General features: G+C 39.4%; 1 protein-coding gene across 11 annotated transcripts in view; it reads right to left on the bottom strand.

Annotated features, from left to right (window-relative positions):
• The window catches only part of LOC131938056 (microtubule-associated serine/threonine-protein kinase 3), a 49,968-nt gene that overhangs the window by 29,261 nt on the left and 4,937 nt on the right, over positions 1-15,770 (bottom strand). For 9 of the 11 annotated variants that reach the window (XM_059295921.1, XM_059295928.1, XM_059295924.1 and 6 more), the window contains exon 3: positions 1,054-1,228. In XM_059295921.1, the coding sequence (XP_059151904.1) occupies positions 1,054-1,228 (175 nt within the window). Of the gene's footprint in view, positions 1-1,053; positions 1,229-2,711; positions 3,974-7,014; positions 7,134-15,770 lie in introns of those variants that run through there. The other 2 variants (XM_059295931.1, XM_059295932.1) reach the window with 2 other exon arrangements.

Raw genomic sequence — 15,770 nt, 5'->3', positions numbered from 1 at the left:
AAGGAGGGGGGATGGGGTTGTGACCACTATTTGTTTAAGAGTCAAGGTTGCCATAGTAACACAGTGTAGTGACGGCAATGAAGGGGCGAATACGGATAGGATAACAATTAGCTTTATTTCTGAGTCAATTTTTTTTATTATTACCGTAGTTTCTGATAAATTAAATTAGTGACCGCATCTGGGTACATCTTATATTGGGATATGAGTATGTATTATTTAAGTAGAAAAAAAGAAAAATGTTGGCTTTAAACTGTCAGAGAAAAAAAAGCCCTTCATCTCCCTCATCTCCCCGACAGATTCCAAGGTCATGACGGGACCAGACAAACAACTACCCTTATCTTGTCATCTGTAGAGCAACAAACCCTCCCCCTCCCCCTCACAGCTTCCACCCTACGTCCTAATACGGGGTTTTCAGATTGAATCCTTACACAAAAACCTACCCTTAGCCAGGTCTACCGAGAAGGCTTGTATTCAGTATAGCACATACAGGCAATTCAAACGTTAAGTAAATGGACCATATTATTTGCCTTACACAATAGTCAACACACGTTTGTTCAAGGCCCTTTGTTATCTTTGTATCTGTATTTGACAGTTCAATTTTGGATAGCCAGAATATTTTAAAAAAATAAACAGATCATTTTATTCTAATAACAGAATTCAATGCCCAAAGACATCCTAGTGACATAGCCTGTGATATTTATGTGTTTTAAAGCCCAACATGTGTTCGATTAAGCTCAATTGATATAAATCGATACGGTGTGGGCAGTGCAGCCACAGATGCCGATAAAGAGAAAAAAAGTTTAAATCAATGGCGTAAAAGCCCGTTGGAGATAAACTCAATGAAGGACAGGCAAGGTCTCAGTTTTATTGATTGTTGCGCCAGTGTGTTTATGCTGTGTATCTTTTTTTCTGACATCAACTGGTTTGTACTGGTCAAATGATGTTACGCTATATCTGTTCATCTTCAGTGGCTTATTACACACACATGTAAACTTATACTTGGATGTTTAACAAAGGGTAAGGTTCACAGGGTGGTAAAGTATCGAGACTTACGGTGGGTCATGATGGGTGGCGGGTGGGGTACTGTTGGTGTTGATGGCATGCTCTCTCGTCGCTTTGTATCCTCCGATAAAGTTCTCTGTAGCCGTCGTAACCCGCCGGCAAAAGGCAGTTCATCTCTACACTTGCGTAATAATGGGGACGTTGGCCCAACGTTGTGAAACTCAGACTGGAAGGGGAGAATAATAAAAAGTAATTTAAAATGTAATCTAAGTGAATACAACACCATAGTAAAAAGTAACTGTTACAACATTTTTCATGCATAGTGCTTTCCATTTACAATGCTGTGCTTGTAGGTGCAAGTGCCAAAATTGTCATTTGATATCCTTACCTGCAGTTGGATTAAAAACATATGTGTATATAAATATTTGAAAAGGGCGTGAGTGTGTGAGAGATTTACCTGCCGCTTCAGCAAATGGATGGTCATTATGTGGCACTGCCCGTAAATCTTTACAACTTAAGCATTTACTTTCTGGTTTGTAAAGGTATATTTTGGTTATATAAAGACAGTAAAGTACTAAATTATGTCCTCTCAGGCCTCAAGACCCCAAGTGCATCTAAAGTAGAATGTACTAGTTTCTTTCACTTAGGTTAAAACTTTGACTGTGAGGTCCGCATAAAAAAAAACCCAGTCGCCATTACTTCCCCCGACTCTGGTCAGGTACCCATCGGAAATGGGGTGGATGAGAGTCAGGACTTATGTCAGCTAACTGAACCTGATACTAAGGGCAAAAACTAACGCTCGACTAATATATAATGGTGAAACAGTAAGTAAATTGTTTTAATATGCATGTAACATAACATCACCACGCCAGACGGCATTGGTAATTCACTTGAACAAGCACAAATGATTGAAAAGAACGATTATTTGAAACCCCGTGTGGGTTAAAGTAAATATTTCCTAGCGAGTTCTTAATTGAACATAAAAAATGCATGGTTAAATTGCATTTCCGAAACGCCGACATAACATCATTTTCAAGCAACACTCGCTCATCTTAACCCGGCTACCACATTAGGAACCCATAGAAAATGCTCAAGTAATAGACAAACGTGGTAATAGACAAACGTGCACATGACATTTTGATTATTCGTTAAAAAAAATAAACTGCTATATATAGCGGGTTTAAAAAAAACGGAAGTAATTGCTGTTGGCTAAGAGAAGAATGGCATTTTTTCTAATTAAATTTAAATCTCAAGAAAAACGTCTCTTTTATCGGCCGCAGACTTCAATTTTTTCATAACAAAGCAACAGCGAGCTCAGCCATACGATTTTTTAAAAGCTCATTAAATGACATTGTCAAATTTGTTTTGGCTACATTTTAAAAATATGAATTTGTTTTGCGCTTCCACTTTGCAGTTCTGTGCAACACCACTTTAAAGTGTCTGTTCAAACGGGCAAAACGTATTTAGTCAAACGTTGTCAAGCACGTAATCACCTAGTCTACGCAGCCTTAGGCTAAAATCCAACAGTCAGTGTTTTTGTTTTTAACCAAACAACCATTAAAACTAATAACAAACCAACCGTTAAGGAGAAATTGGGTTTTGTTTAGCGATAAAATGTGTGAACTACAACAGTGAAATGGGCCAACACAAATTAATTATGATATGTAGCTTAACGTTATAAAGCAATGAGTCCCTCGAGTATTACTTACTGTTGTTCCATCTTCGGCGTCATCACAATCAACAAAAGACGTTATCCTGACCCTTAACATACACCCACGTCTCCGTACAATGACTGGGACATCCTCTTCGTATATCATAGATTCATTGCGCTGAAGCGGTGGGCAGGGGCGGAGGCCTGCTTGCCCTGCCATAGGAGCAGGGCTTTCACGTTGCGGCGAAGACGGGCTGAGCTGGTTGGGGCTGTGGTAGTTTGGTGGCAGGGTGCTCGACATGCTCGCTTGCCGGACAAGCTTTGATCTGCCTGACCGATGCGGCTCTGTCGACCTGTCTGAGTGATCAGAGTGGCAAGACGGTATGCTCCCCTGGTGCACCAGCCCGGGGCTGCGCCGGTAAATCTTCGACTCCAGGTCACTATCGTTGTCGTCGGAATGCTGGTTGCTGCCGCTTGAGTGGCCTGCGCTTTCAGTTGAAGAGTTGAGGTGCAAACTTTGTACCGCGTGAACACGCTGGTGCTGCCCCGATAGGGCTCGATCCAGCAACCCTAGATTACTTGGACAGCTATTCTGGTGTTTAATTGCACTTTCCGTTGCAATAATCGCATTCAAGCTATTAGAGGAAACTGCGTATGTACACCCGGAAGAGTGGTATCTTCTCAAACTTTCATGCTGGGAAAGGGTACTGCCTAGTGTTGAAAGCCGATTTAACCCAGGAGAACCAACAAATCCCCCTAGGGCAGACGGCTGGTGTTTGATTCGACCGTGGCCCGACATAGGAGGACTTCGAACCGGGGAAACGGATCGACGCCCAGATAACCGACCGTGCTCATTCAAAAACCCCACAGGGGAGATGCGATCACACTCTTTAAATTCCTCAGGAAGCCCGGCTGGGTTTGTCAGGCTGGTGGGTAGGCAAGGCAAACTTCGACGCTGCCTCTTAAAAGACATTGTTGCTTGGCTAGAAGAGTCCTTCAGAGGTAGTGCGGGGAAACTCAGCTAAAACATACTTGAGTAGGGGTGTGGGTGTATTAGTTCACATCTTGTCAAACACTTGTGTCCACTGAACAAAGGTTCCAGTAGAATCAGCGAACACCACGGCTACATTCACTGAGAACGGTGACAACAGCGCGAACAGCAAATGGCATTTCTTAACACAGTTCAGCTCACACTTAATCACCGGAAGAAAATTGTTCTTGGTGATTGTTCTTAAAATGGCAGGCGGTTTTCGCCTAACTATGCATTTAGGCGGCTAATTTAGCACGGTGTCTGAGAGTCGTAAACATATTTCCTGTTCTCTTTAAGTTATTAAAAAACACGTGTTAGATGTAAGGCTACGGCAAAAACTTAAAGGAAAACGTCTTAAGAAAGAATACTATTAAACAAAAAGTGAGATTAAAATGCTACTAATTAACCAAAAGGAAGCCTTTGCTAAATTACATACATGGATAAATTTTAAAAGTTTTTATACTCTAGAAATAGCAACACAAGATCAAGAATGAATTTCGTAAAACTATTTTTTTTTCGGGCAAGAGAAGCCAAAAAATGGCGATAAACTTTGTCGGGAGGTTTTCATTTTATTTTCTGGTTTGTATCGCTGTTGAGGATCGTTTTTTTTTAATTCAATAGGAAAATGTAGCTTTTAAAAAATACCATCGACTTTTGGTTTTTATCTTTCGTTACAAGACGGTGAGAGAAAGAGAGAGATGAAAATGAGAGAATGAGAGAGACGAAAAACACGTGCTACAAATTAAAGTCTCCAGTTATTTATCTTAACTAGGACAACGCGTGGTCTGACATAAAGATCGGTTACGAACGTGTGACTGACTCATCAATAAAATGGCACCTTCCCAGTGAACTATAAACACGATGATTGGGGTATATTGTCTTTCCCTCGAATAAACAACCACCAGAAACAGAGTCGGGTTCTTTTAACCCTGGAGGGATAAGAATTTTTTTCTTCCTTTTGCTCAAACAAAATTATACTTGATTTTAACATTTGATTAAAAAAAAAAAAGAACGCAATGCCTTCTTTATATTTTGACTGAAAGTAAGCACAATACTAGCACAATCTGTTTTAATCCACAGATCACTCCTAAAAGTGCACGAAGTGCAAACTTTCCCACTATACTCCTAAGCGACGCAACTAAAAAGTGTTTTTTAAATCCCAGAGCAGCTAGAAACAGGTAGAACTTTTTTTTTTTCTCACATTGCATAACCCGCCATCCTGTACTCAACAATCTTAGCAGGTGAAATGCGGTGTGTATATTTCATCAGAAGTAAGTATCCAATAAAAACAGACTTTTCGATTCGATCCCTAAGGAACTGAAACATGTTTCCCTTCAAATCAACCCTAACAGATTACACAGAGGTCATATGGTAACAAGCAATTGGCATGTATATTCCATTAGAGGCCCTAATAAATTGTTAGATACAAACGTGTAGGTCTATAAAATATAGCCGTTATTTAGATTAATTTATTTTAAACAGCTATGCGAATAGTTGTCAAGAAAAAGAATGATAAATAACTCTCAGCTTCAGTCGTTTGTGACATAAACATTTAAAAGATGTATTTCAAACCAATGTATTTTCACAGCCGTGACTTAACATCAAGCGCGCTGATTGGACTAAAGCGAAGATAACTCATGTCACCCACAGTAACTTAAGCAAACAAACATGTGGAAGCTACTCAGTGTACTATCTTAAAAGATTAAAAATACCGGTACTTAGGTTATCAGATCTATTAAGTCATTCGTTAATTTGGAATCCCCATAAACGTCACCGATGATTTAAACTGGTCTACAGTGCAGGCCTTGAGATATTTTCAAATTAGCTTAAATATAGATTCATTGTTTAGTTTTAAAATCGGTAAAAAGAAAATAAAAGAACGGCATGTCGGGGAAAATGCGTAATCAAGAACAAAAAATATTTGTAAAAAAGGTGTACTTATCCGTACGCATTTTTATTCTGGACTTTTTAATAATAAATGAAGCATTAGGTCTACCATCATGATCAAATCCTAAACATTTTAATGGTTTGTAATGTTTAACTTTTAAAAATTAATTAATTACTAAATGATACTATAAAGCTGTTATTCATTTCACAAAGACACGTACAACAATGTATAGTACAATTGGGCTATAGATATCAATGAAATTTTGTTTTAGGGCGTTTGACAAGTGAAGCAACAGTCACAGTCAAATTTGAAGTTATTTTAAAATAAGTAGCAAGGACACAAACCTGCATTGATGCACTTCTACAAACACACACATATCACCTAAATTAGTCGACATTTTTATCGTTTTAGGTAATAAATGAAACCACCTCGTTACTAAAAAAAATGTTTTTTTACAAACATAATTGAGTAAAATAGAAATTTAACAACTATTATTCTTTAATTGTTATAAATGTGGTTAAAATATGTTTGTAAAAAAACATTTTTTAGTAACGTTGCTTTCTAAATAACTTTTTAAAAATAGAAGTGAATAAAAGCGTAAGGTGGAGAAGAATCAGTATGCTAAGACGGGGATTATGTTAGATCTTGTAGCCACGTGACTTGTCGTTACGCCTCACATCAACGTCCTTAGCGGTCAGAATATTTTATTCATCAGTATTGCTTGTAGTATGCTTTTGGTGTGTATTTAGACAGAGACTTTTAACTATAAAAAAAGTAGTTGAAGACTGTCGTTTGCCAGGGCTAAAGACTGAAGTTGGGACAGGCATGTAGACAGGTTGTTATTAGTGACATTAAGATAGAAGGAAATATCTACTTGAATATCGTCTTAAAGTGCTAATCGAAACATATGGTGAGAATAGCAACTAAAATGACTTGTAACATCAACATTATGTGAGATAAAACATATCAGTTTGATAAAGTTTAGTCGTAAACTGCATATTGTGTAGTGTGTAAGTTTCGAAATAATGTGAACGTGCAGCAGCAGCATTTATTGTAACGGCTTGGCGTGCACCGAGAAAGATTTATTCTACAACGCATGTTTTGTATTACGGAGTAGCGAATACAACGCACAACATGAATACATTATTTTGTTTTGTTTCTGCGAACCCGCCAAGCACAACACAAGGCGGCAGACAACCCCTATATTCATGTTACGTTACAGTGCCAAAAGTTACTCGGTGTGTTTTTCCCCTCACACACCACTACACATACTTCCGAGAAGTTCACAAACAAGATGCTTGTAATCGATTTATTTAAACACAGTCTATGATATTCCGTCTACACTAACTTTTTCTCGAGAATTAAATAAATATTTGAAAACACTGTCCATATGCTCATAACTGATAAAATCAAACTGAAATTTTCTACATATTGCCATTATACCTGATCAATATAAATCTTTTTTTTTTAAATTAAAACAGTACACTACAAGACGAACAAGTAAAACATGATGTCCATTTAACGTCAAGTGTATATGAAAACTCCTTAGAAATAAATCCAGTGAAGTAGCACAGCTGTCCCGGTAGAATTCAATATTGGCTGTGTTTCTCTCCTCACCGCCAACGCAGCGGCACGTTGAGGAGTTGGATGGGGAATTTTGGCCGCCAATTGATTAGCCCGACAAACGGAAGCCTCTATATAAATCAAGCAATGCAAATACGACTATGCACTAGCCAAGTAACTTATGGTGGAGACATGTCATGGATTGTATGTTTATCAAATGTCATGAAGAAGATTAAAGAATTTTAATATGGTTCTGATCGATCGGTCGAATCCAGAATTCCTTTTTCGCTGGTATCGACGATTACGATACTTCGATTCTAAAAGTTTTAGTCTGTTTTAGGGTTACCTAGCGTTGTCATCAATAGTATCGAATTTGTAATCCCCCATTAATTAAATGTAGTAAATATTTGAAACTACTCACTATTAAACATTTTTTTTATTTCATTGTTCATCAGTGTTCATAAAAAGCATTTATAAGAAAATCACGACTACAATCCTACCCCCCCCCCCCCATACTTAAACTGAAATGAACATGTTTTTCGTATATACATTTGTCCATGGTTGTAGCCAGAAAATATGGCGATCATTCTTGTTTTCGAGAGAAGAAACGTGTATTAAAATATATACTTTATTAGTTAACAAAAGATGTTCCACGATTTTTATAATTTTAGCACACACTAAACAATTAGTGTTTTCAAAATGTTAAAAAACAAGATAACGTGTTCCTAATGGATCGTAGTTGTGACGATTAGGTTTATTCGCGTTTTTACAATAATAAAAATACAGTGTAGTTGCTTATGAAAGAAAAAAATAATGCAGTAATAATTTTGCATTGTTTTAAAATAATTACTTTTAAGTGTCTAGTAGCTATTACGTTATATTTTTTTTATGTCATGCGCCTCTTCAACTCCCTCTACTTACATCACTAAATTACAAGCGCCCCCTCTTCCTCCTCCCCATGTCTTCGTGTGTAACGTCATTTATGGACGACGCCTTTAGTAAATAGGGATGCGTGTACCCTTTTCTTTAAACTGAAGATAGATCAGTTACTGTTTGGGTGAGGAACTTGTTAGGTAAAGATGTTTGCATACATGACATGACCTTTGGTTCAAGCAAACACTGCTAGATTCTAAGGAAATAAGCCTTGATTATAGATAAGTGAAAGAAGCCAAACTCTAAGCTTATAACAGGTCAAGTGTATTAGCATATTTGGTGGTTTTTTTTTTAAAAGCCAATGCTTATTGCTGCTTAGTTCCTATGGTTTTATACTTCAATTAAAGATGGTCTACCATAAATTTTTTTGAGCTGATGGATGAAGCGATTAAGGTGTGATACAACAAAATGTAGTCGAGTTTCAAATATTTAAGAACGATGGGGGGGGGGGGGGGGGGGGGGGAAGAGAGAGCTAAAATTGAACAACCCCCATTTCCTACGTTACCCTCCTGGAAACGTGAACTTGTCTAGCTAGGCAGGTAAGAGTATAGGGGACCAGAAGATGAAATATGATTATCCCATCTATGGTCTTTAGGGATACAGCAAATTTAAAACAACTCAATGAATTATTGATCTGTGAAACACGATGTAGAACCACGACCATTATCGATCGGCTTCTGCCACATTACAAAGTCTGTTATTGATTTCTCGACTAAAAAAATTCTATTCACAAGTAGCAAAATTAGTGGAAATTTAAATATTCACTGCCCAGTTGCTCAGCGTTTTTCATTTAAAAAAAAAAAGAAAGAAAAACACTCGCACACTGGCAATCCATTCCCAACATGTACAGAAAAGAACTTCCCAGCGGCCAATTTTAATAACACACTAGTCAATCGACCGTCACGAAAAAAACTGGCCAGAAGCCCTTACACTCCCCCTCGGTTCAAGGAAACAGGAGGGTCAGTATTTCCCTAAGAAAAAGCACTGGTAAATCACTCGAAAAATTACAGCAGTCGGTCCTCCGAATAACAGTGATCAGCTTTCTCGCATGGAAACTTTGCTCGTCCGCGCACGAAATACCCTGATTAGCTGTTCAGTATAATAAGGCACTAATCAGTTATCCCTGATGAAAAGGCTGCATCTCACTGCACTAAATGGTAAGAAAAACTGCTCGCGGTAACGAGACATGTTCAAGTGCAGCAACCATCACCCTTTTCTCGCGGCAACCAGGGCAAAGTTTTTCAGATGGTTGCATTTTTTAAACTAGTCAATGCATGATAATGCAAAAAAAAAAAAGAACTACTACAACAGTGTTTTATAAAAAGATCCTTACATATTTATTTAAATCCAGTGACGTAAATCAAACACAGAGATAAGAAACAAATAAGCATGCAAGCTTTTGTATCTTTATCTATAGAAGATGCTTTAAGAGGTGTTTAAACGTGGCATGAAACGTAACCGTCTTAAAACAAATCTATAAAACTGTCATTTTTAACGTCTTTATGATCAAACCTTAAAATATCTTTCACAATGCACAATAAAGCATCAATGACTTAAGCACCGCCTTGGAACTATTTATAGACTGAAACAACCTTCAAACATACGCATCCTAAATCACAAGCCATTTACGAAAGTCATGTATTCATTCAACTGGACTCAAAGGTCATTCAATTATCATTTAAACTAAACTGATTATCTCAAACCCATCCAAAAGATATCAATCATCATATCGTTACTAGATACAAAAGTAACACTTTTCTCCACCCTATACTTAATAGAGCCCGTTTAAATCATCTAAACACTTAAAACTATGCATAATCTACTTGCTCAACAATCAACTTGTTCAGCCCATCAACTCACTTAGCCATCAACTCACTCAAGCTAGCTACTCACTCAAGCTATATAGCATAAGTCATCTAGACACTCATGCTATTGCATAAGTCATTTATTCACAACCCGATGCATGAGCCTTTTACTCGCTCTAGTCAATACATAAGTCATTTACTCGCTCTAGTCAATGCACAAGTCATCTACTCGCTCAAGTCAATGCATAAGTCATCTACTCGCTCAAGTCAATGCACAAGTCATCTACTCGCTCAAACTATTGCGTAAGTCATGTACTCGCTCAAGCTATTGCATAAGTCATCTACTCGCCCAACCTGATAAATAAGTCATATACTAGCTGAACCCGATATACCAGTCAGAAATCCCATTGACCCAATCTATAAGCTTCTATCCTCTCAACGCAGTGTATGGGCCAGTCATCTTCACACCCAATCCAATCAGCTCTTTAGACGGTTTTCAAACCAATCGAAGCTAGAAGCTAAAGGGGCGGGGGACTGTGGGTAGGGAGGAGGAGAAAGTGAGAGGGGCAGAAGAAAGTGAGGCTATTCCTACCATCGGCAATGGGAGTATTCAAATGTCAACCTGACTCATTCAAATTGATATGCACTCGTTGACAATACTAACTGACTCATGCAGATTGTCATACACTCGTTGACAGTAGTGACTGACTCGTGCCTGAATCAGTTTCTTCCAGCCCCCCCCCCCCCAACGAGATGGAATTTATATAGTAAACATATACTTTTACTAGTGTCGTCGCCCCCCCCCCCCCCCCCCGGAGAAAAAAGTCTGGAAGAAACACTGACCTCAATTGTTATTGAATGTCATCCAGACTCATTCATATTGTATAAACATGTTGACGGTACTGACTGACTTAAGAAGTGACTGAATGTCAGCCTAACTTATTCAAATCAATATGCACTGGTTGACAGTACTAATTGACTCGTCCCTCATAGGCGATTGAATGTCAGTTTGTCTTGTTTAAATTGTTATACGCACTTTAGAAGAACTAACTTTTAAAAATTGGCTGAATATCAGCTGGACTATTTACATTTTAGATTGTCACGCACGCAGTTTGACAGTATAGAATAGCAAATAAAAGGATCAAATTACAGCTTGACCTATTCTATCGGTTCGGAATTTAATACGTTAACCACGTTTTCAACCTAATGGGTACTGTTGTTTCTATCGTGATAAGTAAGCAAAACTAATCTTGAATTCCAGAATTCATTTTTATGAACCGAAAACATATTTGTAAGCAGGGGAGTAAACTAACTGTTGAAAAAGATTTTTCCTCCAAGGAAATGAAACGAAGTCTTCCCTGACTAAAACTTTATATCCACGGTTTCTTCCCTTAGATCTTTTTTTAAAAAAACTCCATTTTTATTAGCGCAGGTAAAAGTTTAAGCCCAGAAAGGAGGAATCATTTGTCCCTACATTTGCCAAACTAGTAAGGTATAAACATCTGGCAAGCGCACGAGTTAAGAAGACAAGCAATTTTTGGCACTTTTCCAAACACGCACGAGCCATTTAGAAAGCATGCGGTTCTTGAAACTTAAAATCTTGTATTATGACCTAAGAAGAAACCTGAGAGCCATCAAGTCAGTAAAACAAGTGCTTCGAACATTGCAGTAATATAAATGCAGTTAAGTTTCACGTGTATATAATAAATTATTACAAGTAGTAAAGGAAAGAACAGACTTTTGTTTCTTGACAACATGCTTCGAGCTAAGTTTTAAACTATACATGAAGTGATCATGAGTAATATTTTTAAATGGATTTTTATTTTTATTTTAAATCCACCATTAGGCGGCGGGGTAGATGAGTTCACATGGGTCCGCCTACACCGGCAGCACTTGTATGGTCTTTATAAATATAGAGCCTAGATAATGGGCTGCGAAATCTAGTTTAAGCCCCTATTTAAATGAATATTTTAGAGGCCGGAAATTACAGTCTGCCGTGTCTAACCTTGTTACAATGCAAATGCAAAAAGAGTAACAGGTTTTCAAATAACATATACGATTTCGAACTAGAAAAACTGACAATACAAATATAACGATAGTTGTTTAAACAAGTGGATAAAAATGGTATTATTATTAAACAGATAATGCTAATTGTATTCAAGCGCAACTGTAGAAGTTTGCTTTTCACTCTGTAGAAAGTTGCACGATTAACTATAAATTATAAGAGGAGGTCGTCTACAACAAGTGACGTCTTCCCCTCCACACTATTTTACGCAGATCTTCCCATCCACACTATTTTACGCAGATCTTCCCATCCACACTATTTTACGCAGGTCTTCCCCTCCACACTATTTTACGCAGGTCTTCCCCTCCACACTATTTTACGCAGGTCTTCCCCTCCACACTATTTTACGCAGGTCTTCCCCTCCACACTATTTTACGCAGGTCTTCCCCTCCACACTATTTTACGCAGGTCTTCCCCTCCACACTATTTTACGCAGGTCTTCCCATCCACACTATTTTACGCAGGTCTTCCCCTCCACACTATTTTACGCAGATCTTCCCCTCCACACTATTTTACGCAGGTCTTCCCCTCCACACTATTTTACGCAGGTCTTCCCCTCCACACTATTTTACGCAGATCTTCCCCTCCACACTATTTTACGCAGGTCTTCCCCTCCACACTATTTTACGCAGATCTTCCCCTCCACACTATTTTACGCAGATCTTCCCCTCCACACTATTTTACGCAGGTCTTCCCCTCCACACTATTTTACGCAGGTCTTCCCATCCACACTATTTTACGCAGGTCTTCCCCTCCACACTATTTTACGCAGATCTTCCCCTCCACACTATTTTACGCAGGTCTTCCCCTCCACACTATTTTACGCAGATCTTCCCCTCCACACTATTTTACGCAGATCTTCCCCTCCACACTATTTTACGCAGATCTTCCCCTCCACACTATTTTACGCAGATCTTCCCCTCCACACTATTTTACGCAGGTCTTCCCCTCCACACTATTTTACGCAGGTCTTCCCCTCCACACTATTTTACGCAGATCTCCCCCCCCCCTCACTATTTTACGCAGATCTTCCCCTCCACACTATTTTTGGCAATCTTCAAAAATAAATAAATAAAACCCAGAGCCTCTCTTGAAATTCAATAATTAATTTCTTTGTTACAAAAATTAATGTTTCATTTGTGTTTTTTGGTGCCCTGTCAAAACGGCCCGGTACAAATCGGCCCGGGACAAATCGGCCCCGTTAATACGACCCCGTCAAATCGACTCCCGACAAACCGACCCCGTCAAAATAGCCCCGTCAAAAGGGCCCCGACTTATTGGCTCCCGTCAAATGGGCTCCCGTCATATTGACTTGCGACATATAGGCTCCCGACAAATGGGCTCCCGATATTTAGGCTCCCGACAAATGGACTCCCGACATATTAACCCCTGACAAATAGGCTCAGGACATATTGGCTCCCGACAAAGCGGCTCCCGATATATTGGCTCCCGACATAAGGGCTCAAGACAAATGGGCTCCCGGCAAATGGGCTCACGACATTTTGGCTACCGACAAATGGGCTCCCGACATATTGGCTCCCGGCAATTGGGCTCCCGACATATTGGCTTTTGACAAAATGACTCCCGACATATTGGCTCCAGAAAAATAAATGATATGACCACTATTGGCATAAAAGTAACCATTGTGTCCTACCTCCAATACCACCATAACCTCTTTTTAATGCCCGAATGAAATTATTTTTTCATGAAACAACATTAATTCACAAATAAATCGAGCCCTTAACAGCTAAATTCCACCAATTCTAAAGTTTTGATAATGTTTAATTTACAACAGAAAAGATCTGTTGCTTAAAAGCGAGCACAGAAGTGTAAATGTATGATATACATGATGTTAACATGATAACAGCATTTTGTTTTGATAACCTACAAGCACAGTGGCGTAGCGAGGTCGGGTGTCACCCGGTGCGGCACTTAATGGTATCACCCCCCCCCCCCCCCCCCCCGCACCGGGGCGTTGCGACCCTTCCCAGGGACAAACTTTCAAGTTTTCGATTTGCAACCCCCCCCCCCCAAACTTTCGATTTGCACCCCCCCCCCCTCAACTTTTTCTCTGATGAAGGGGTCCCACTGGCAGATGTCATATTCAATGAGACCGCTTTGCCGGGACAACTTAGTCTCTACAGAAACGGTATTGTCAGTGCAGTGGCGTAGCTAGGAGTTTTGGGCCCCTATGCAAAAATTATCAGTGGGCCCCTTCGTCAGCCGTTAGGCTAGTGGCGTCGCTAGGTCAGGTCTCACCCGGTGCGGCACTTCGTATTGTCACCCCCTCCCAGGAAACAAAGCATATATATATATATATATATATATATATATATATATATATATATATATATATATATATATATATATATATATATATATATATATATATATGTATATATATATGTGTGTGTGTGTGTCGGCCTACATATGTATATATATATATGTGTGTGTGTGTGTGTGTGTGTGTCGGCCTACATAGGCCTAAAATTTATATATATGCCACATACTGGTACACGTACGTGTTTAAGCTTTAATCACTGCTGACTTAATAGTAACGATGTTTATCTACAGTCTGTTTATAATACAGTTGGATGTAGCATTGTTTTCTTTATAGTTTACGTTTACGTCGTGGTGTCACCCCCCCCCCCCCCCCCTGTTGATATAATTTTCGATTTGTACTTAGATGACTATTTAACTTTAACTAATGGATCTGGAAAATGGCATTTCATTCTATAAATTTTACAATTTTTTTGCCTTTGGTGTCACCCCACCCCTAAATGGTTTCACCCGTTGCGGTCCGCACCCCCCGCCTCGCCTTCGCTACGCCTCTGCGTTAGGCTACAGAGGAGTTAAACGAAGAGATCAACTTCTACTTACGATGGATATTTTTTAATATATAAATATTCTGAAGGCAACATTTTGTATTTTATATGTCCTGATTTTGTATTTATACTATATTATTATGCTTGCCTACTACTGCTAAAAAGTTTATTTATAGGCTGATTCTCTCAATGTCTTGCACGACAAAGTGATATAGCCTGTAGTGTTATTATAACGATTGGGCTCTGTTTGACCCACAAACACTGAATCCCACTGCCGAAACGGTGGGTGGGGGGGGGGGGGGGCTTTTTGGAACTTTTAACCTTTTTCTTTTTTAAAATTATTTATATGTAACAAATATTAAAATTCCATTGTAAAAGTTTTAATTTTTTATGAGGGAAAAGGGCCCCTATGTGCCTTGGGCCCCCATGCCTTGCTTACGCTAGCTTTACGGTAGCTACGCCACTGTGTCAGTGGTCCTTTTGTCTGGAGCCAAATTGACAGGAGCCTTTTTGTCGGGAGACAAAATGACGCTAGCCTATTTGTCGGGAGTCGTAATGACGGGGGCCGTTTTGTGGAGAAACTAAATGGCGGGAGCCTATTTGTCGGGAGTCGTAATGACGGGGGCCGTTTTGTGGACAAAACTAAATGACGGGAGACTATATGTCGGGAGCCAAAATGACGGGAGCCTATTTGTCAGGAGCCTTATTGACTGGAGCCCTTTTGTCGGGAGCCTATATAACGGGAGCCTATTTGTCGGTAGCCTAAATGACGGGAGCCTATTTGTCGGGAGCCTATATGACGGGGTCCATATGTCGCTGGCCCTTTTGACGGGGCCGATTTGACGGGGTCGTTTTGATGGGGTCGTTTTGTCGGGGTCGTTTTGACGGGGCCGTTTCGTCATTGGCCGAATTGACGCCGCACGGTGTTTTTTATATTAATGAAATAAAGTATGTAAGCTTACTCCAATCACCCCCCCCCCCCCCTGCGTAACATGGCAATGTCACAAG

This window comes from Physella acuta, unplaced genomic scaffold (genome assembly GCF_028476545.2).
Source record: "Physella acuta isolate Inbredline_101_S28 unplaced genomic scaffold, ASM2847654v3 ptg000230l, whole genome shotgun sequence".
Classification (NCBI taxonomy): domain Eukaryota; kingdom Metazoa; phylum Mollusca; class Gastropoda; family Physidae; genus Physella; species Physella acuta.
The sequence above is the reverse complement of the archived record's forward strand: the minus strand, read 5'-3'. Positions and strand labels throughout refer to the sequence as shown.